The sequence below is a fragment of the Pelodiscus sinensis genome, chromosome 5 (genome assembly GCF_052426305.1).
Source record: "Pelodiscus sinensis isolate ZL-2025 chromosome 5, ASM5242630v1, whole genome shotgun sequence".
In the NCBI taxonomy this organism is placed as follows: Eukaryota; Metazoa; Chordata; order Testudines; family Trionychidae; genus Pelodiscus; species Pelodiscus sinensis.
In genome coordinates this window covers 132,069,023-132,091,603 of record NC_143056.1, presented here as the reverse complement: position 1 = coordinate 132,091,603, position 22,581 = coordinate 132,069,023, and the positions used below count along the sequence as shown (strand labels likewise).

The 22,581-nt window shown below is 47.8% G+C and overlaps 2 protein-coding genes across 2 annotated transcripts; both read right to left on the bottom strand.

Annotated features, from left to right (window-relative positions):
- Positions 1-1,672: 1,672 nt before the first annotated feature.
- On the bottom strand, positions 1,673-2,479 carry LOC102462783 (olfactory receptor 5AP2-like). The gene has a single exon (XM_025186693.3). The coding sequence runs from the start codon at positions 2,477-2,479 to the stop codon at positions 1,673-1,675; it is 807 nt and encodes a 268-aa protein (XP_025042478.3).
- Positions 2,480-12,752: 10,273 nt separating this feature from the next.
- On the bottom strand, positions 12,753-14,236 carry LOC102463035 (olfactory receptor 5AP2-like). Its single transcript, XM_006111830.3, has one exon. The coding sequence runs from the start codon at positions 13,734-13,736 to the stop codon at positions 12,753-12,755; it is 984 nt and encodes a 327-aa protein (XP_006111892.2). The 5' UTR covers positions 13,737-14,236.
- Between the last annotated feature and the right edge of the window lie 8,345 nt (positions 14,237-22,581).

Here is a 22,581-nt window from a genome sequence, read left to right as displayed (position 1 = left end):
CTGTTATTCTAGACCCAGATTATATTTTATATTTTAATAAAATATAAAAATAAAGAATGAAATAAGGTTGAACCAAAACATTTTTTATCATTGAAATGATACATTTTTGCCTTCATAAAGCAAAATGTTTCTACGGGTATGTCTACACAGCCAAGTTTTTTTGAAATAACAGCCGTTATTTCGAAATAACTTTCCTAGCATCTACACAAGCCAACTGCTATTTCAAAATTAATTCAATATAGTGGCGGGCTTATTTCGAAATTGGTAAACCTCATTCCACAAGGAAGAGTGCCTATTTCAAAATAAGCTCTGTGTAGATGCTCATTTTGAAATAGGGAGCCTCCAGCCTTTCCCAGGGTGCCCGGCTGGCCACCCTGGCCACAAGGTAACTCCTGATCTTATGCCCTAATGGAACCAGTCTGGCTGGCCTTAAATGCGATTCAGCATTCAAGTAGTGTGAATGCACATTTCAAAATAGTAAAAAGCTATTTTGAAATGCATTGTGTGTGGCGACACGTTATTTCAAAATTAGATATTTTAAAATAACTATTTTGAAATTAGAGATTGCAAAACAATGCTGTAGTGTAGACATACCCTACGTTATTAAAATGAAATGACTAGACATCATCAGAATGAAAGCTCTTGTAGGTCACGAGCTTTAGAAGTTCAGAATTGTGGTTTTTGTAGGAAATGTCAAAATATTGGCTGTGACAATTTGGAAGTAAACTTTTTTTTTTTTTTGAATTTGGGAATTTTCTGAGAAACATGTAGCCTTCTCCTGAGTGTCTCTTTGTAGCCTGGAGGTAACCCTGCAAGTGGCCTCTCATCTGAGTTTCCATTTTGGGTAACTTCAAGCACTTTATTTCAGGCTCTTCTTTAAAAAATAGTCACCCTGGGAGTCCGTTCCCTAGGCTGCCTTCCAGGTGTGCTGGGGAGGAGGAAGGACTGACTGAATACCCAACATCTGGGTTCTCCCTGGCTTCCATATCATCCCAGTGCCTGAAGTCCTTGTTCTCCCCATAAGCCAGTATTCTCCATCATGGAAAACCTCCTTAGCTGTCCCCTTCCATCTCTGTGCCAGAATCGGCCCCAGCCCTTCCTTCAGAGGTGTAACTCTCACCGTGTGACATTGGCCACACTCCTCTGGGCTGGAGCAAGAAGACATTTCCCTCTTCTCTTCCTGCTGCCTTCTTTCTCACCATGTAAGACCCAGCGAGAGGGCTAAGAGCAGTAAGATCTCACGTTTGCCTCATTGCCACAGCTAGTTGGGAATTCTCCATTGTGAGGGTCGTCCTATAGAACAGACCTTTCTCACAACATTTTAAGGGGGAAATGTTTATTTTTGATTAATTGGTTTTGTTTTCCTTTTGAGAATTCAAAAGGGCAACTCCCTAGCTATCCTCTTGAAAAGCTCTTTCCAATCTCATGTTCTAACAACACAGTGGAAGTGGGAAGAGCCTCAGCCAGACAGCCAAAAAATTCCATTGTGGTTTTCCCAAAATTGAATTTTTCAGAATTTCTGTCCCACAAAATACTATGAATTTTCAATGTTTTGTCCCAAGTAAGGAAACTTTTTTTATTAAACCTCTACATTTTCGAAAAGGAGAGAAATTCCATTTTCAGAGCAGTGCTTCTCACTTCTGTTTCTTAATAACTCATGAAACTCATCTCCTCAGCGAGAAATAATTTTCTGGTGTATTAGCCTCCTGAAGGCATCCTTCACCTCCTTGTTCCTCAGGCTGTAGATGAGGGGGTTCAGCGTGGGGATCACTAGGGTATAGAACACAGACAACACTTTATCATAAAATGCTGAGTCGATGGCTATGGGCCGTAAGTACATAAAGAGCAGAGTCCCAAAGAGTATGGACACAGTTGTCAGGTGGGAGGTACAAGTGGAGAAGGCTTTGCGTCTGCCCTCACTGGAGCTGATCCGCAAGATGGCCAGTATGATAAAAACATAGGAAGCAACAACAACCACGATAGTAATTAATGCGGGTATGGCAACAAAGACGAAATGCACAATGTCATCCATGCGCGTGTCCGAGCAGGAGAGTTTCTGGAGCGGGGGGATGTCACAGAAGAAGTGATCGATGATGTTGGGACCACAGAAGGACAGGCTGAACAAAGAGCCGGTGTGCACAAGGGCACTGACACAGGCATAGAAGTAGGATGCAGCGACCAGCTGAACACAGACCTTTGGGGATATAATGAGCGTGTACAGCAGCGGCTTGCAAATGGCTACGAAGCGATCGTACGCCATCACGGCCAGAAGCAAACCCTCAGCATTCACAGAGAAGGAGTGAAAGAAAAATTGTGTGGCACAGCCAGCAAAGGAAATGGCTTTCCTCTCTGCTAAGAAGTTCACCAGAGCGTTAGGGACAATAGTGGAAGAGTAAGTGACATCGACCAGGGACAAGTTGCTCAGAAAAAAATACATGGGAGTGTGTAGCCGCATCTCGATCCTGATTAAAGTGATCATGCTGATATTCCCTGCTAGGTTCAAAGTAGGAATAAGATCCTCCGGAAAAGGGCGCTTTTTCCGGAGGATCAGGGCCAGTGTAGACGCTCTTTTCCAGCTTTTCTAAAAGCGGCGGACATTTTTATTTAAATGCTGCGGGGGATATTTAAATCCCCCGCGCATTTCCCTATTGCGATTTCAAAAATTACCATGCCCCTTCCGGAAAAGGGGCCAATATAGACATAGCCAGGGTGTCTGGGAGGACCATATCCCCCACTGTTCAGATCCTGAGGTGCCCAGCTGATGACCTGCAGGCAGCAGATGTTATAAAGTGCCCTGGTGGTCCATGCTTCAACACAATATACTGACAGCTCATTCAGGGAGTGAGGAAAGCCCTGGAACAATGTTATGAGGGGGGGGGCATTGAACCAAACTGTAAACCATGTATGATGGAAACCACTTCAAGCCAAGAAGTACAGCTTACTTCTCCCCACCACCCCAAGCACCATTAGCTCCAGCACTTATGAGCCAATTCATTAGTGCTTTGTCATTACTTTACAGCATTTTACACAAGGGTGTAAATAGAAAATACTGTACCTAGAAACAACCCAAATACGTACAAAACAAGCTGAATTGAAAGTGTAAGTCACCCAATACTGGTGACTCCAAATCTTATTAAAATGTGTAGAATCTACTTGGCCCCACTGTTTGGTTTATGGGGCCTCCTGTGTAAGAAGGATGGGTACCCCTGTAATCTGGTCCTTTCAGACAATTTCTTGTGGCCCAGATCCTTGGGAGCTAGGGGTCTAAATAAGGAGCTAAGCATGGTCATATTAGATGTGTGGACTCCCATGGGGAATGCTCCAGTTGGATTGTGCTTCAGAACAGGTGCAGCAGTGAAGGCAACTCTGAGCTGTGTGAGGGCTCATTGGGCCTTGGGCGACCAAACAAACATGGCAGTCTTGTGGAGGAGAGCTCTTGTGAGGGTTACTTGCTTTGAGAAGCCTGGGCCAAAGCAACAGGACACTGGTGACGCCTAGGAAATACCGTTCTAGGGGTATTTCAAGCTTCTTCCCAGTTGTCAATGACTTCCACCTCACTTGGATCAAACTTAACACCTTCTGGGTGGAGGAAGTACCCTAAAAACTCTGTGGAGAGTTGGCTGGAGGTACACTTATCCAATTTTGTGTAGAGGCCACGCTGCTGCAGCCTCTCCAGGTTCTGCTGTGGTGCACGTGCTACTCCAAAATTGGAGTATGTCATCTAAATTGATAACAATGTCTGGATCTGGAATGTGCCTGAATACATCACCGATGAAGTGTCGCAAGGTGACAGTCAGTCCAAATGGCATACCAATTAAAGTGTCTATAATGGCCATAAAAATATCTATCTTCCATTTGTCTTCAACCCAAATGCATGTTAATTGTAAGTCCTTACAGTGTAGTTTGAGGAATACCTGTGCAGATTTAGCATCTTGCATCGCCCAAGACACTGCCCACAACCTGCTGGGCCCAAGCTGTTCTTGTTGGTCCAGGTTGGGACAGGGCTTCGCCTTGGGGTTGGTACATTGGCACTAACCCCCTAATCCGTGAACAGCGCATCAGGGGCAAAGCACATTCCCTGGCCTTCCCCAGCTGCAAAGCCCTTGGTGGGATGGGGAGAATCCCTCTGGGAACTGCAATGTCCATGGGGCAGAAGAGCGGATTCCCTAAGGTTCCTCCTGAAATTCAGGGTCTCTCTAGAGCAGAGCCAGTGACTTTTCTCAGGGGCTTATGACCTGGGTCTCACAGGGCTTTCAGCCTCTCTGTCCCCAGCCTGGTGCCTATTAGTGCCGGTGCAGAGCCCTGCAGATCTCTGTCTGAAAGTGCCATCCCGCACTCTCTGTGGAAAGGCCCTAGTGTTGTACAGCACAGGCAGCTCTGGGAAAGCATAGCCAGCTAGGTCCAGGCTGGGAGGATACAATAGGAACATGGTTCCTCCAGTTTCTCCTTTGCAGCCCTCCCCACTGATACCCTCCCATTCTGCTCACTTCTGCTACAGCTTGTCAGTGGTGAGGGGCCTATGTTGGCAGGCTCCTAAGCATGATGTACAGGCTCTCAATGTAGGTCTTGTAGAGAGCCTACAAGAGGGAGCACCCATCAGGCATAGAATTTGGGGCTGCACCAATCAGGGGGTGATGAAGAGGGTTCTCTGGGGAGCCCAGGTAAGACCCTCAAAACACCTCCTTTCCGCTCTCATTTATATTCCTCCAGGCAGGGCCAGGTAATCCATTAGGCACAATAGAAACAGTGCCTAGGGCCTAGAAAACAGTTTGAGGCTTGTGAAAAGTTTAGGGCCTAAAAGGAAGTTCATGACTGACTCCCAAATAAGAAAACTGATAATCAAACTCAGTAACATGCTATCTTCAGCCCACAAACAACATCTAGAGGCAATGCTGGAGCTTTTAAGCACTCTGTGAGGGTGTGGTCTGGCCACACCCTAACCCAGAGAAACCACAGAGAGGTCCTCCAAGCAGGCAAGAGTGGCAGCAGAGGAACCGGCCAATCAGAGGCCAGGAAAGCCTACAAATGGAGCTGCAAAACAGCACAGCCTTTAGTGTAGGGTAGAGCTGAAGCAGGGTAGACTGTGAGGATGGGGGAAGTCCTGGGGGGCACAGCTCTTGTGAGGGGATAGACTGAGAGGAAACAAACTTAAGGGACAGATTAAGCGAGAAGGCACTGAGAAAGGCCCTTGTTAGAGGTGTACCCTCTAAGGGGTTTGTATTTCACACAGGGTGTGGCTCAGTCAGAGGGCTGAATAGCCAAAAAGGCTTTTTAAAGAGACTATGCAGGAACATGCACTTTACCAGATGGAGGTGCTTGTGGCAGGTGAGTGATGCCCCTTTATGTACCTTATTGTATGTGCAACTTTTGGGGTAGGTACTGCTGCTTTGGGGGGCGGGGGGGTCAACCTAGCCCCGAATGAGGTAGTATCACTGCCTATCCAGAAACTCTGGATTTTTTTAAAATTCTATGCTACTGTAGCTCACAGCCCTGACACCCACAGCCAGCAGACAAGCAAGAAGGTCATACCTTATCTTCCACTGCCTAGTTACTTTTAGCAGGGGGACCCCAAACTCCTCCCAGTCCCAAACACCTGCAAAACTACCTGCCCTGAAGTGTCCAGCCCTCTTGTTGAACACTTGCAGAAGTTACATTTGCTGTTCTGGTAAAGAGACTGTATGTTGCAGTTGATTAACATAATTAGGGGGTGATAAATGCTCCAAAGCACTGAGTTGGTTTATGGTAAAACATAGTTTTTTAACCAAAGGACCTAGGTTTAAATTATATCAAGTAAAAAAGATTTAAAATGGCTACAAACCAACAAAAATAAAAGTTTCCAAGATTTAATTGAACAAGAGCGTGAGCTGATTAAGTTAAAAATCTTTCCCTACTCACAGCAATTTCTCTGATGTGATTGGTTGTTCTAGCTAGGAGCCACTGTTAAGCTACATTTACACTGGCGGCTTCTTGCGCAAGAACTCTTTTGCAGAAGAGTTCTTGTGCAAAAAATCTTGCGGAAAAGCACATGGCAGTGTGGATGTGCTCTTGTGGAAAAGATATGCTTTTGTGCAAGAGCATCCATGGTAGTGTGGATGTTCTCTTGCAGCAGAAAGCTCTGATGGACATTTTAACCATAGGGGCTTCTTGCATAAGAAATTCATGTTGCCTGTCTACACTGCCGTCTTATGGACGAGCTCTTGCGCAAGAAGGCTTATTCCTCATGGGGAGAGGAATAACTCTTCTGGAAGAAACCCTCTTTTACAATGCTGTACTGCAAATTTACTTGTGCAAGAACGCTCGTGCAGTGTACACAGCAGGCAAGTTTTTGCGCAAGAAGCTGCCAGTGTAGACATTGCTCTACAGAATCAAAGTGCTGGTTTCTTTGGTCACTCAAGAGACAGATACGTTTTGGGTTCTCCCCTTTCTTTTTATACTCCAGTAAACCTTCGAATTGCATTCGTTGAGGGGTGAGCCCAAACAAAACCTCTCCCTTGCTGAGCCGTAGAGTCTTCCCAACATGCAGCTCCCCTGTCTCAAGAAGCAGGAAGGCTTCCTGGTGCAGTCTCCATGCTTGTTAAGACTGTAAAATGACCACCTGTCCCCACTTGCTCCCCTGATCGCTTTGTTCACCCGGTATGTGACTGCTTTTCTGTCTCTGGTCACACCTTCTTATTTTAGAATGAAGTACCATGAATTGTTCACACAGTCTGCATTTTACAAGACTGAAAATTAAAGTGGGTGATATTAAGCATATAGGCGATAGGGCATTTCTCCCTTATATAATCTAATTTCAAGGTCTACAATTATAAGAGTGCATAGGGCCTAGGAAGCCTAATCCAGCCCTGCTTCCATGGTCATTTAGCAAGAGTTCATGGCCAGAGGCCTGCTGGCTCTTCAATCTTTGCCCTTAGCAATTCTCTGCACAGCGCTTAGTTCTCAGCAGGGTGCCGGGCAACTAAACAGTACAAAATGGGAGCTAGGCACCCGCATGGAGTCCTGCCAGCAGAGCACCTAATGAGGAAGGAAGGCCAGGATGAACCTCAGAGGGAACCTTCTGGAGGGAAGGGGCCCAGATATTTAACCAACAGGGGGTGAAGGCTTTTCTGGGACAAGACCCCCCTGTGAGGGTGGGGATGGAACAAGGGGCAGGGCAGACACCCCTGCAAAGGGGGAGCCTGCAGGCTCAGGGCTCACACCCCACTGAGGTGCTGCTGGCCCTTCCGGAGTAGGAAGAGCCGCTTGTGCTGGAGCAGGGCTCACCCATCTCCGGCTGGGGGCTCTTCCATGGCCAGGCAGGTGGATGGCTCCTGCTGGCCCCTGGAGATGGGATCCTGGCTCCTCTGTTCCCTGTGAAGGAAGCCCCAGAGATGCCTTGTCTGGCCTCTCCTGGGTCCCTCCTGCCGATGTGCAGCCTGGGCCTCCTCCATGCTGGCCCAGAAGGGGACTCAGGGCCTGCTTGGGGAGCTGGTGCCTTCCTCCTCCTCTTCACAGTGCAGGGAAGGTCCATCTCTTCTCCTGACCCCCGTCCTCTTCCCCACCCACAGGGGCAAAGGGGCTGCTCTCTTCCCAGGGAAGCCAGCTGCTGCTTCTCTCTGGCTCTGAGGCCACCTGCCCTGCCTTCCCCTTGAGCATCTGCCTCAGCTTCTTCATGCTGGAACCGAGTGGGAAGAGCTACGAGTCCGGGTTCAAGGCAGCTTCTCAGTAATGGCTCTGCCCCCACTTCTGCTCTGCTGGGGCAATTTCCCCTCCCCACACACCACCACAGGACAGGCTGCTCCCAAAGCTGCCCCTCGCCCCTGGGCCCCTGTGACACCGAGGGAGTCTCGCCCTTTCAGAACAGTGGGGCTTGCAGTTATTAGCATGGTTGCCAGGGAGACTTGGTTCTTGGGGTGGTTACTAGGGAAAATTGGTTTCTGAGGTGACTTGGTTCCTGGGCTAGTTGCTAGGGAGATTTCATTCCTGGGGTAGTTACTAGAAGGGATGGCCTGGGAGCCCTATTGCTGGGACATTCCCACCCCACTGGGGCTATGTCTACAGTGGTGCAATCTTGCGCCAGAAATATGCAAATGAGGCTAAGTGTGGAATATCGCCAAGCCTCATTTGCATATCTGATGAGCCGCCATTTTGCAGAAGAGGGTCTTGCACAAGGAGCGTCTACACTGCCCCTTCTTGCGCAAGAAAAACCCTCTTGCGCAATGACGCGACACTGATTATTTTCAGGAAAAAGAGCATTGCGCAAGAGGGTTTTTCTTGCACAAGGGGCAGTGTAGACCGCTCCTTTTGATGCAAGAGCCTCTTCTGCCAAAATGGTGGCTCATTAGGTATGCAAATGAGGCTCGGCGATATTCCACGCTTAGCCTCGTTTGCATATTTCTGACGCAAGATTGCGCCAGTGTAGACAAAGCCTGGGAGTGTCTCTGGAGAATAGACTGCAAGAAACAAGCTGCCCAGGCCAAATGAAGGACTGCAAGGGGCTGTGTTAGGAAATCAAGTCTTATTAGGAGTTCCTCCCTATTTCTGCCCCTCTCCCACCAGCTCGGGGAAGTCTCTGAGGAAATGCTCATGTGCCACTCACTTGCACTAGAAAGGTAGAACTGGGCTGGTGGATGCTGGATCTAATCCAGCCCTGCTTCCAGGGACAATTAGCAAGAGTTCATGGCCAGAGGCCTGCTGGCTCTTCAATCCAGAAAATCCAGTTTCGACTGGTCTTTGAGCAGCCAGTGCCTGAGGGGATCCAACATGGATTCCTAGGTCATGGGTCACAGACTCCATCTTAGTTGCCCCTATTAACCTAGTAAAACACCATCATAGCATGCAACATTAACTAGGTAGAACAAGTAAATCGTATGTAAACAAAAAACACCCTAACAGGGCTTGTTCCCAGCTCTGCGCTCTCCCTCCCTTGTTCTTCAGCAGCTCCATCAAACCAAGGGAGCAGGGGCTAGAGGCACCTCCAGTTCCTGGCACAGAGAAGTTGGATGGTGACCTACCCAGAAGTGTGTGGTGCCCTTCCCGGTGCCCATGGAGAACATGCTGTGCAGGACAGCGCGAAGGAAGCAGGATTCCTGCTCCAGCAGTGGTTGCAGTGAGCTGGCAAGAGAGGTGCCTGGGTAGCACCAGAGTGGCCCTGGCATTGCTCTGGGACATAAAATGTCAGGGAAACTAGGCCCTGGCCAGCTCAGAGACATGGGGGTGCCAACGAGCACAGTGACCTGGCTGAAACTGCAGATCCAGTCAATGGCAGGGCTGGAATAGGGCCCCTTTCCCTCACCCCACCACTGGACCCTGCTGCCCCTCTTGCATGACCTGCTCCCTCCCATCATCCTCTCCCTAAGGCTACTATAATGTTGGAGTGAAATCAAGCCCCGGCCAGCACAAGGTGAATGTTCCCATCTCCTATGCAAATAGCCGCAATTGGGGTAACCTAGGAGAGCAGGATCTGAGACTCTTGGCTCCAGGGCTAAGCAGTCCCGGAGTTAGGAAGGGGACAGGAGGCTACCAGTACCTGATGTGGCAAACTGTAGCCATGGAGCTGGAGAGGCTAGAGCTGTGCTCCTACTCCAAGGTCAGGTGATCAATCAGGTCCTGGGAAGCTCAGAGACAAAACCATCTATGAGATTCAAGCCCCAGTGATCCCCAGGCACGGCCCAGGGAAGGGGTCAAACTGACCTGGAGACACAGCCAGTGTCTTTGTGCCATCCTCCATCCCCCCGTACATATACCACAATCTAGCACCCCCATTCTTCCCATCCTTCTACCTAATTCCCTCCCTCCTCTCGGGTTCAGCTGCCCCACCTACCCTACAATCACCCCACTGCCAGCTCCCAGTCAGTTTCAGAACTTCCCCCTTCCCTGCCCTCCCAGCCCTCATCCCCAGAAATCTGGGTCCTCTGCTTCCCTCTCCAGCCCTACTCACTCCTCCGCTGGCCCAGGGAAGGCCTCTCCAGGCATGGGGTCCCACTCCCCGCAATACTCCCCATGAGGGCTGCTTTGGAGCAGCACAGCTCCAGGGTGTCCTGCCCCTGCATCTGAGCTGAGACGCGCAGGGTGGGGATCGTCTCAAGGAAGTGGAGCTGCTTGGCCCTGTCCTGCACCCACTAGGAGTGGAGGTGGGGGAGAGAGACCGTGTCTGTTAGGTAGGACCTCCCTGCTGCACCCAAAGCAGCTCCAGAGATCATGAAGTTGGACAGGAACCCCCTTCCCAGAACCACAGTATGGCCTTGCTCAGGCTGGGTTTGTCACTGGGACAGTGTCTGGGGGGGAGAGGGGACCCTGCCTGTGTGGGGCAAGCACCCCCTCGTGGGGGTCCCAGGGAACATGGGAGAAGTGCCCCCAATGGGGGATATGAGCTTTTCTGGGACAAGACCCACCTGCAAGGGTGGGGATGGAACAAGGGGCAGGGCAGACACCCCTGCAAAGGGGGAGCCTGCAGGCTCAGGGCTCACACCCCACTGAGGTGCTGCTGGCCCCTCGGGAGTAGGAAGAGCTGCTTGTGCTGGAGCAGGGCTCACCCATTTCCTGCTCGGGGCTCTTCAGTGGCCAGGCAAGTGGATGTCTCCTGCTGCCCCTAGAGATGGGATCCTGGCTCCTCTGTTCCCTGTGAAGGAAGCCCCAGAGATGCCTTGTTCGGCCTCTCCTGGGTCCCTCCTGCCAATGTGCAGCCTGGGCCTCCTCCATGCTGGCCTCAGGGCCTGCTTGGGAAACTGGTGTCTTCCTCCTCCTCTTCACAGTGCAGGGAAGGTCCATCTCTTCTCCTGACCCCCGTCCTCTTCCCCACCCACAGGGGCCGGGCAACTGGCTGCTGCTTCCCTCTGGCTCTGGGGCCACCTGCCCTGCCTTCCTCCTCAGCATCTGCCTCAGCTTCTTCATGCTGGAGCCATGAGTCCGGGTTCAAGGCAGCTTCTCATTAATGGCTCTGCCAGCTCTGCCCCCACCTCTGCTCTGCTGGGGCAATTTCCCTTCTGCACACACCACCACAGGGCACGGAGCGTGCCAGCCACATGCGCCGGCAGCGGCTCACAGGGCAGGCTGCTCCCAAAGCTGCCCCTCACCCCTGTGACACCGAGGGAGTCTCGCCCTTTCAGAAGAGTGGGGCTCACAGTTATTAGTGTGGTTGCTAGGGAGATTTGGTTCCTGGGGTGGTTGTTAGGGAGACTTGGTTCTTGGGGTGGTTGCCAGGGAGACTTTGTTCCTGAGGTGACTTGGTTCCTGGGGTGGTTGCTAGGGAGACTTGATTCCTGGGATGGTTGCCAGGGAGACTTTGTTCCTGAGGTGACTTGGTTCCTGGAGTGGTTGCTAGAGAGACTTGGTTCCTGAGGTGACTTGGTTCTTGGGCTAGTTGCTAGGGAGACTTGGTTCCTGGGGTGGTTGCTAGGGATATTTGGTTTCTGAGGTGACTTTGTTCTTGGGCTAGTTGCTAGGGATACTTGGTTCCTGGGGTGGATGCTAGAAGGGACAGCCTGGGAGCCCTATTGCTGGGACATTCCCACCGCACTGGGAGTGTCTCTGGAGTACAGCCTGCAAGAAACAAGCTGCCCAGGCCAAATGAAGGACCACGAGGGGCTGTGTTAGGAAATCTAGTCTCATTAGAAGTTCCTCCCTATTTCTGCCCCCTCCCACCACTCAGGGAAGTCTCTGAGGAAATGCTCATGTGCCTCTCACTTGCTCTAGATGAGTAGAGCTTGCCTGGTAGATGCTGGATGTTGATTTGTCCCCGTCCCTTTTCCTCATGTAGCCTGATCTAAGAGTATGCTAAATTCTAATTACCCACCTTTAGGGTTGACGGGTTCTTTGTCCCAGGATCAGGCCCAGTATTCAATTATTCTGTGATTGGGAACCCTGATGTGCGTTGTTGCAACACTCACAATATAGAAACTCTTGAATATTTGCAGTTTATTAATATGGTTAGCACAGTCACAAACACCTCAATTTCATAGGACAGGGAATGTACATTCATATTTCCTTACCATATACTTACATCATTCCTTCTAGAACAATCTTAGGTGTTAGCCCATCATCTTTCTCATTACCTTCACCTTCCCCATCATCACCATGGGCCTTCGTTCTGATCCTTTCAAGGACTACATCTTCTCCTCTCAATTGCCCCTTGTCTGGGGTCCCATTTTTATACCCAGTGACACTGACAATAACATGTTTGGTGCATATTCAGTAGGGGATGTTTCTAATGCTTGGTCACGAGCTGCACATGGTTCTCTCCCTCCCCCCCAAAAGTGCGGTTCGCAAAGCCACCCCTATTGCTCATGAAACCTCCTCTGTGCCCCTGAAAACATCCCCCACCTCCCGGCTCCCTGTGCTCACCGGCTCCATGTGCTGTCTGGTGCAGCCATTCAAGATGGCGTCTTCAAGATGGCAGCAGCTGGTGGGAGCGTGATGTGGCAGTACTTTTTTTTTTTCTCGGCAATGTTTTCTCCATGGCTCTTTCTACTATATACACAACTATTTTGGCTCTTTGCCTATAACGGGTTGGCCTCCCCTGGATTATGGCATCTCATGCATAGGGTGCATGATGTGGGGTGCGATGGGTCTGTGTGACAGGGAAGAGGTGTAGCCACAAACCCCTGTGTAAATGTACTGATCTTCAGCCGGGTCAGTAGCTAATAGAAGGCTCCTAAAAATGAAAGTTCTGCAAATTGTTAATTAAAATGAAAATACATTAACAAGCAAAAAAAAATCCTAATCTAATTAGCATTGGTCAGTAATCCATTTATTGATTCAAGATAAAGTCTCCATATTTACAGAGAAAGGACTTTCCTGTCTTGTATCCTCCTAAAAGCCTCTTTTACCTCCTTGTTCCTCAGGCTGTAGATCAGGGGGTTGAGCATGGGGATCACCAGGGCATAAAAAACGGAGATGATTTTGTCCTGGTCCATGGAGTACTTTGAGTTCGGCCGTAAATACATAAAAATGGCGGTCCCATAGAAAATGCTGACGGCCATCAGGTGGGAGGCACAGGTGGAGAAGGCTTTGCGCCTGCCCTCCGTGGAGTTGATCCTAAGAATAGCGACCAGAATGCACACGTAGGAGATGATGATGGTCAGGACAGTAGATAATGCAATTACAGTAGAAAAGATGAAATGCACCATGTCTGCGATGTGCGTGTCGGAGCAGGACAGCTTCAGGAGGGGGGGCCCATCACAGAAGAAATGATTGATGACGTTTGATCTGCAGAAGGACAACCGGAATATAAATACAGTCTGAAATGTTGCATTTGCCAGGCCGACCAGGTACGACGCCAGCACCAGCAGCACGCAGAACCGTGTGGACATAACGGTGTAGAGCAGTGGGTTGCGGATGGCCATGAAGCGGTCGTATGCCATCACTCCCAGCAGGCAGCATTCACAGGACACTGCAATGCATATGAAGTAGAACTGCCCCGCGCATCCAGAGAATGTAATAACTTTGCTCTCCACTACCAAGAACATCAGTGTCTGGGGAGCGATGATGGTGGAGTAGCCGACATCTAAGAGGGCCAGGTGACTGAGGAAAAAGTACATTGGAGTGTGAAGCCGGGAGTCAATCCGGATCAAAGTGACCATCCCGAGATTCCCCACCAGGATCACCAGGTAGATCAACAGAATCACCACAAATATCACGACTTTGAGCTGCTGGTTGTCTGTGAATCCCAGCAAAATGAACTCGGTAACAATGGTGTGATTCTTCTCTGCCATTTCTCCCAAGGGTGCTGTCCCGCACAGGTGAGAGAGTGAGTCCGACATAGAAAAAAGAAACAAAGGTTGAGTGTCAATTCTTTGGTGTCATTCTGATTCACCGTAGGGTTAAATTTGAGGCAGTGGATGTGTCAGGTTTCCATAACCTTCCCATGTGGTTCTCTGGTCAGAGCTAAGAGAGGTGTAAGGCTCCGTTATGGGATTTGAACGTACAGCCATGGGTCTCTTAGCTCAGGCAGTGGGAAAAAGGAAGAAGGTGCTCCCAGCAGGTAGCTGGCCTGCCACAAAATGCCTGTCCCTACTGTGTCTAGTATTTGTATGTAGTGGAGCAGCTTCATTCGGAGAGACTGGAGCCCTCATCAGAGCATGCCATAGCCCACTAGGTAGGGCGCTCTGCAGAAATGAGAGACTCATTGAAATGGTTTCTGTCTGTCTGCAGGACAGTGCTCCTGGCCACGGGGTGTACGGTGCAGAACTCCTGAGAGGGGCAGGACTTTGGACAATCTCTCATTGCCTAATTCCCCATTCGGCATACTGGCTTTTGTGGATATCGTTTCTAATCTGCTTTCACTCCCCACTCACAGGAGGAGATCCGGGATCCCTACTCAGGCTTTGTGAATCCTAGAAATTCTCCAGGGACTCAAAAGTTAGGCAGCGTAACACTGAACACACCAATGCTTCAGCCTCATGGTGAATCTGGCCTCGTTTTACGAGGCATAATGGATCTATCAGAAAAGGCTTTCTTTAGCGATAGATCACCCTCTAGACTGCCACTTTTCTCCAACAACACTCCGTGCTGAAAAAAGCAGGTGGCCATTTTTATGCTAATGAAGCATATTTAAATCCCCACTTCATTAGCAATTTCGATCAGCCGGTAGACGGGTGCAGTAAGACATATCCTTAGAGACTGATTCTATATATCTGTTAGACTGAGGACTAATAGTTCCTAATAAATTTGTTTGTCTTTAAAGTGCCACCAGACTCCTTGTTGTTTTGCACGGACTAGCACGGTTACCTCTCTGAAATCTAGTTTTAATGTTTCTAACCTTTATTTTTCCGAGTGCATCTCACCAGGGAAGAACTTAGGCCAATGTCTCTCAAAAGTCAACCTCCCACGCCATGCCCCTGCCTGTGAAAAAGGAAGGTTTCCCTACAACACTGCTTCTCTCTTTCAGCAGATTCCTACTGTGACTAGACCCACATTTAGAGAATATAAATCTAGCAAATGGACAGTGTGGAGCAGGATGAGGACGCAGATAAAGACTGATGAGCTGGATGCTCAGCTAGGATGGATGGGAATTGACTTCAGTGGAGAGACATTGCTCAACAACTGAGGATCCAGCTTTCCTAGAACAGCCACCTCCAATCACTTGTCCATCATTGCTGCACAAAATTAATGAAGCGATCACAACCCTTGGCTTCCAGATCCATGTAGCACATGGGCAGCCTGGACACATTTCTGTGCAATCAAAATACATTTTCAGAAAAACAGAGATAAATATCTGAGACGCCCTTTATTTTGCAATACGTTATCCTTACCTAAGCAATCACCTGCCTTTGCCAGCCTAGGGCTGGCACGGCCATTGTTTCCCTTGTCACTCTGCTATTCTGCAAGAGAAAACAACAATGTGAACGTGCTGTTCAGCTCATCAGGACTCTGATTTCCGTGCGTCTGGTCTCCACATAAATTAGCTCTCAGTGACAATTGTATCCCCGGGCCAGAACCAAAAGAGAATATTTATACCCCCTCCTTTGGGGTGTGAGCAACACACCCACAAGCTGGAGATGTCTGATGTTCTTGGTCCCAAATGGGATTATTTTTGCAGGTTGGAAGGATGGTTTATATTTGCTTTGGTGGCACAGCGGGACAGACTCCTTGGACTGCTGCAGGGTTGGAACATCAGGTCAGACCCAGGTGGAATTATTAGCACATCTTTCATGGCCCTGGGGGATAGCCACACGTGATTGTGTGGCCTCCAATACTCTGCAAACTCCCTGGTGATTCTTTCCTCTGGTTTTCAGGTGAACTGGCTACTTTTTCCTCCGAGAGGAAACTTGAACAAGCCTTCCAGTGCTATGCAGGAGACACGGTCCTTCCCTTTCCCTGTCACACTGTGGGAAATGTTGGGAAAACCACTTTGTCGTCGTCTTCCTGCACATTGGGGATATGAAAGCTTCCCTACCTCACAAAGCTGCTGCGAGGATCCATGCACCACAGTTTCTGAGATACTCCAGCGATGGAGGCAGTAAAAGCAGAGCAGAGCCAATAACTGATTTCTCTCTTCTGAACTGAGAGTTTTCCTACACCTTGGTGGCTTCCTGTTCTCAATGGCTACGTCTAGACTGGCATGATTTTCCAGAAATGCTTTTAACGGAAAAGTTTTCCATTAAAAGCATTTTCAGAAAAGCGTGTCTAGATTGGCAGGACGCTTTTCCGCAAAAGCACTTTTGGAGGAAAAGCGTCCGTGGCCAATCTAGATGCGCTTTTCCGCAAAAAAGCCCCAATTGCCATTTTCACGATCGGGGCTTTTTTGCGGAAAACAAATCTCAGCTGTCTACACTGGCCCTTTTGCGCAAAAGCTTTTTGGAAAAAGACTTTTGTCCGAACAGGAGCAGCATAGTATTTCCGCAAAAGCACTGACAATCTTACATGAGATCGTCAGTGCTTTTGTGGAAATTCAAGCGGCCAGTGTAGACAGCTGGTAAGTTTTTTTCCAGAAAAGCGGCTGCTTTTCTGGAAAAAGTGGCCAGTCTAGACACAGCCAATGTGTGAGAGAGATATAGGGATTGAGGTGATGTCTTTTATTGGCCCCTCCTTTGTTGGTGGGAGCAAGACCATGTTCTGAGCTGATACAAAGATCTTCCTCAAGACCTGGAAGGAGCAGAACCCTTTTCCCACTACCCCCTTGAGTTACTGTAAGTATTTACTATCTGCATCTTACCATTGACCTCAGGTTGTTCCCTGGAACTGAAAAAGTTGTCTGAGCTGGGCTGGTATCCCCAGCTTCCCCAAGGCAATAACTAGCCACTTTGGAACTGTCATGACTTTCTGAAATGGAGGCACAGGCACTGGAGACTCAGGGTGATCTAATCACAGAGACCCACGCAGGACTTTTCCCTCATTCTGAAGTCGTGAAGCAGCTGTTCACCACCCCAGTTTTCCAACATCAAGCCATCTCACCACATCATTCTGATTCTCCTACACCACATGTGGCAGTCCTGCTAGGATATGCCTCTGGGTGGACTGAGAGTCACCACATCTGTTCCATGGGGCAAGAATGGATTGTCAGTCACCCATCACGGGCAGACCTCTTTGTCACATCAGAAAGTTCTGTCCAGACTCCCTCCAGCATCTTGCCAATTGCCCATCCCATCACTCCTTCCTGCGTCCTAGGGCCAGTGTTGGAGCCAAATCTGTACTTTCGGCAGTGGTCGTATTTTAAGTTTTGTTTGACTTTTTTATATAGCGACATTCTTACTAATATGTATACACTGGAGAGAGTCCAGCAAAGCAACACAAATTATTAGGGGCTTATGAGCTACAAGGAGAGGCTGAGGGATTTGGGCTTTTTTAGTCTACAGAAGAAAAGAGTGAGGGGGGATTTGAGAACAGCCTTCAACTTCCTGGAGGGGGGTTTCAAAGAGGATGGCGAGAGGCTGTTCTCAGTGGAGGCAGATGGCAGAACAAGGAGCAATGGTCTCAAGTTGTAATGGGAGAGGTCTAGGTTGGCTATTAGGAAAAACTCTTTCCCTAGGAGGGTGGGGAAGCACTGGGACGGGTTCCCTAGGGAAGTGCTGGAATCTCCATCCCTAGAGGTTTTTAAGTCCCAGCTTGACAAAGCCTCATCTGGGATGATTGAGTTAGGGTTGGTTCTGCTTTTAGCAGGGGATTGGACTCGACTGCTTCCTGAGGTCTCTTCCAACCTTAATCTTCTTTGGTTCTATCATGCTACGTGTGAACAAAAGGGCTCTTAAGGACAAAGACAGACAATGTGTATGCTGCTTTTGCCTAAGCCAGATGGGTTTGTTAATAGAGTGCGAACAGATAAGAGCAGTAAAAGTGTGACTGGGCATGGTGGGTGCACACACTTGAAGACTGCCTCAACTTCTATCTCCAGGCAAGGTCAAGCAACCAGTGGGGAGGGGCAAAGGGGATTGGGAGGGAAGGTAAAACACTAAATGGCCAGAGAAATGCCTACCCTGACCATGACACAGGCCTCACTCCTTACCCCTCCCATGGGGTACAAAAGAGGTGGAATGAAGACCCCAGACTCATGACCTTCCAAAACTGAACATAACAATCGTGAGACCGAGGACACGGCCTTTTCTATGTAATGAGGCCTACTTAGAAGGAGGGGAATGGGACCCTGAGCAAGAAGGCCCTGTGTTGTCAGAGTTGTGGGACACGTTGTTTGCTGGAAACGAATCCCAATAAACACTGCGTTGTCTACACTTAAAACTTCACGTCTTCTCCTCGCAGCATGAGAGGAAGCAGAGGTGTGAGGGGGCACTATTTGAATTACGGGAGGTGGGCCCGCCTGTTTCTAAAGGCCCCTCCCTTTGTGGGAGGGACCACTGGGCCTGGAATTCAATTGATCACTGGGGACAAATGATGAATAGCAGGGTCAAGAGTGCGGGTAAAGGTTTAAAACGAGGGAACCAGATAGGGACACTGAGCAGAGAACCTTGGACAGTGCCCACTGCTCCTTGAAGCAGTCCAGGAGGAACTCTGGGCAGATACATGACATTAGGGAAGAGCAGAATTAGGCCCCACAGTTCAGAGCACCCCCTTGTCCAGCGTCTTCCTCCTGGTGTTATAAATGGCAATTTTTGCTAGACCCAGGAAAAGGGTAATGAGGAGGTTTAGTGACTTTGTGGGGCCATGGATGGGGTGTGCATAAATGAACAAGTGTGGAGAAAAGTGCAGCCAGAATCTCAGCAGGAGGTTCTGGAGGAACCAGACAAGCGGCTGCAACCTGGCACATTCAGAGCTGGCGTGCGCCAGGTTTTCCTTCAGGCCGCAGAAGGGAGCAGGTGTCGGGGATATGAGTGAACCGCACCAGGTACTCGCCCATGCAAAAAAAAATAGATAATTGATTAAACTACAGGATCACCCATGGGGCTCTTTCACAAGTTGGAACTTAAGCCAACCAACAAAATAAAAATGTAAACAAACCAAATAAACTGCGACAGATTTCAAGGAGTCAAACCAGTGGTTGTCAACAATATCTGGACCATGGTCACACGTTAAACAGAAAACAGTGTGAGGATCTCCTTGCCGTAAGTTTTCAGAGGCCGTCTTCCTATCTAGCCATAAAGAAAGGGATGATGTGTACAACTCTTGGAAATCATTGGGGACCTCCCCTTTGGGAAGGCAACCACCATACTGCAAACACCATGTCTAGCCATCATTGGAGATGTCTAAGAGCCGGTTAGGCTACACCTGTCAGGGATGATCTAGACGGTGATTGGTCCTGCCGTGAGGGCAGGGGACGGGACTGGATGACCTCTCGAGGTTCTTTCCAGTTCTGTGATTTCTATGACACCCCTTTGAGAAGGCATTTCCCATATTGAGACCCCATGACTGAAACAAACCATCCTAATTGCACTATGTAGTGGTGTCCCCATCCTGATTTTGCTCAGGCTAGCATTGCATCAGAAGACTCAACTGCACATCATTCAGAGTAAGGCTCCAGGCCGACAAAAACTAATGCACATAATTAGCTTTACTCATGTGAGTAATCTCATTGAACGCAAGTGGATTACTCACCTGAGGAAATTTAAGCAACCACACAAACACTTCCAGGACTGGGTCTATAGTGTTGAACTAATGCCCACTGCACTTCTTGGAATAGCTTCATGGATTCCAGTGGTTAATAGCTTGAATGCTTAATAAATGACATGACATGATATGATATTAATATTTATTTATATTTATATTTATTAAACGGGTATAGTTTATTCAGATTTATTTTGAAAGGGAAAGGGCAGGTATATTTTGCATGAACACTTGTCCGCTGGGGGAAGGTTTCTCAGTACAGTACATTCAAATTGCCTGAACTACAATAAAGTCACCAACACATTTACTTCTTCCCTTTGCTATCAGAGCAAAAGTGTTAATACTGACATTTTTTCTATATAACGGGTCAGACATTGTTTTCTTAATTATTCCCGATGCGATCTCTCGTCTAATTACTTCATGATAAAACTACTCCAAAACCAACATTTTAATGATGCCCAGAGCATCTTCTTATAATCCCTGATAACTGGAGTGTTCTAAGAGATTCTCAAGAAATGAAGTAAATATGATGCTTCTTGGCATAATAAGATTGTAACCAATGCTAGATAATCTCACTTCTTGTCTTTCCCTTCTTCCTCTTTCAGGATCTTCAAGTTTGGGACCAATTTCATTTCTTGTGGCCTCTGTTTACACCAGGGCAGGATTTGGTCCACTGTGTACAATGCTTAAGAAATAGCAACTCAAAGCAGGTCACTGAGGGCCTGAGTCTGTGGTCCTTGCTCATATGGACTGCTACTTTTGAGAGTTGTCTCATACAAGTCACATGCTACTTGATGTGAATAAGGCAAGATAGAATGAGGCACCAAACAATCTAAGGACTATAGGACACACTAACATAGACAAGGATGGATTTTTTTTCAAATATCTCCATGTGCTAGAACATTTATAAACCACTACCTGGACTACCACTACCTGGACTCTGATGTCCTTAAACATGCTGACTAGCACTCTGCTCCATGCATGGTCTCGTTGACATCCACAGGGCTACTGCAGAGAAATGTGCCAGTCAAAGTGACATCATCTGGCTATAAGAAGCCACATGGCTATGAAACTATGTTAGGGAGATAAATCAGAATCTCCTATAAGAGTTGCAGTGTGGAAATAGCTTGAAAAGAACACCCTCCCCCCAAAAAACAATGTAATACTCATAGAGCTTTATGTGTATGCAAAATTAATATGAATCTATATTTCAGTGGAATTGAACTCTGGTTAAGTTGAACAAAATTGGCCCAAACGCCTATCTGGTGTAAATCACCACAGCTCCACTGATGTCAATGGGCCAGTTGATGTAATTTGGAGTTGCTGTATTGTTTTTATCTTGCCTTACTATTAGCATCTATCCAGGATCTTCCCCCCTCCCATCACTTTGATCTGCCTATTGAGCATCCTATATAACTAGTTGTAACCTATTGTTTGGCAGTGTTCTCTGAGTTTAGCAAGTGACACTCCACCCTGCGCTGCGTGTGTAATAAACTCTCCTGCTTGCTTCACATACGGTGTCCAGATTGTTCCTTCACTATGAACGGGTAATTTGATTTGGTTTTGCCAGGGAATGACTTTTTGATTAAACAAAATATCCCTCCCCGTCCCCCTCTGATATTTCCATTTTCATTTAAACTTTTTCCATTTTCCCAGTTTTTTTAAAAAGTCCATTTTAAACTTTGCAGGGATCAAAAACTTGATTTTTTAAAGAAAAGGATTACAAAAATTAAGCAAAATTTTGACAGAAGCAAATGTTGTTATCCCATGGGTGCTGAAGACATTCCCAAGAAAATAAAGTTTCCTAGCTTGGTCTATCAAAGACACCAACCTACTGCCAGACTAATGCTGTTAGCTCCAGTATAACTACTAAATGGCAACTAAAAAAATGAGCTGTCCTCCTACATTGTCCAGCAGATCCACTGGGATATATTGTTTATTCCTTCTCCTGAACCCTGCTGTGCAGTATTGATGTCATGTTTCTCATGGACGCAGTCTGGAGGCAGCTAATACTTAGCTCTAGTCACCTTCTACAATTCAGCAAAAGAAAAAAATGCAATGGAAAAGTGTGGGCCATGGATAATGGACAGATTATTTTTTATAAACTGGGTCCATCTTTGTATGATGTGCATTTTTAAGAGTTTGTAAATTCAGGAATGAGTAGGGAGGATATGGATGGTACAGATGCTATAACAGTGGGATGTTAGATAGCATGGTTGGGACCATTCTACTGAACATAGAATCATAGAATACTAGGACTGGAAGGGACCTTGAGAGGTCATCTAGTTCAGTCCCCTGCCCTCATGGCAGGACCAAATACTGTCTAGACCATCCCTGATAGACATTTATCTAACCTACTCTTAAATATCTCCACAGATGAAGATTCCACAACTTCCCTGGGCAATTTATTCCAGTGTTTGACCACCCTGACAGTTAGGAACTTTTTCCTAATGTCCAACCTAAACTTCCCTTGCTGCAGTTTAAGCCCATTGCTTCTTGGTCTATCCTCATAGGCCAAGATGAACAAGTTTTCTCCCTCCTCCTTATGACACCCTTTTAGATACCTGAAAACGGCTATCATGTCCCCCCTCATTCTTCTCTTTTCTAAACTAAACAAACCCAATTCCTTCAGTCTTCCCTCATAGGTCATGTTCTCTAGACCTTTTATCATTCTCGTTGCTCTTCTCTGGACCCTCTCCAATTTCTCCACATCTTTCTTGAAATGCAGTGCCCAGAACTGGACACAATACTCCAATTGAGGCCTAACCAGTGCAGAGCGGAAGAATGACTTCTCGTGTCTTGCTCACAACACACCTGTGAACATGGGAATAATAATTTCCTGCATTCAATTTGCCTTGGGTACAATTAGTTGTAAATGAAGATTTACAAAGGAACCTGACCCTGATATTCCTTTCCATCACAGAACTTAAAGCACTTTCCAAAAGAGAAATGTGTTCTTCACCCCATTCTGTAAAGAAATGTGTCATGCCCCAGCGTACCTAGACCTTTCATGGCAGAAAGCTCACATTTCTTGTATTCTGAGCCAATGTCTTAAGTCAGTGACTTACACACTGGTCTAAACTGAATCCCTTCCAAGGCAATATAGCAAACCAT

Excerpts from the sequence above, each read along its gene's own strand:
- LOC102462783 (XM_025186693.3), bottom strand. The coding sequence starts at position 2,479 with ATGATCACTTTAATCAGGATCGAGATGCGGCTACACACTCCCATGTAT.
- LOC102463035 (XM_006111830.3), bottom strand. The coding sequence starts at position 13,736 with ATGTCGGACTCACTCTCTCACCTGTGCGGGACAGCACCCTTGGGAGAA.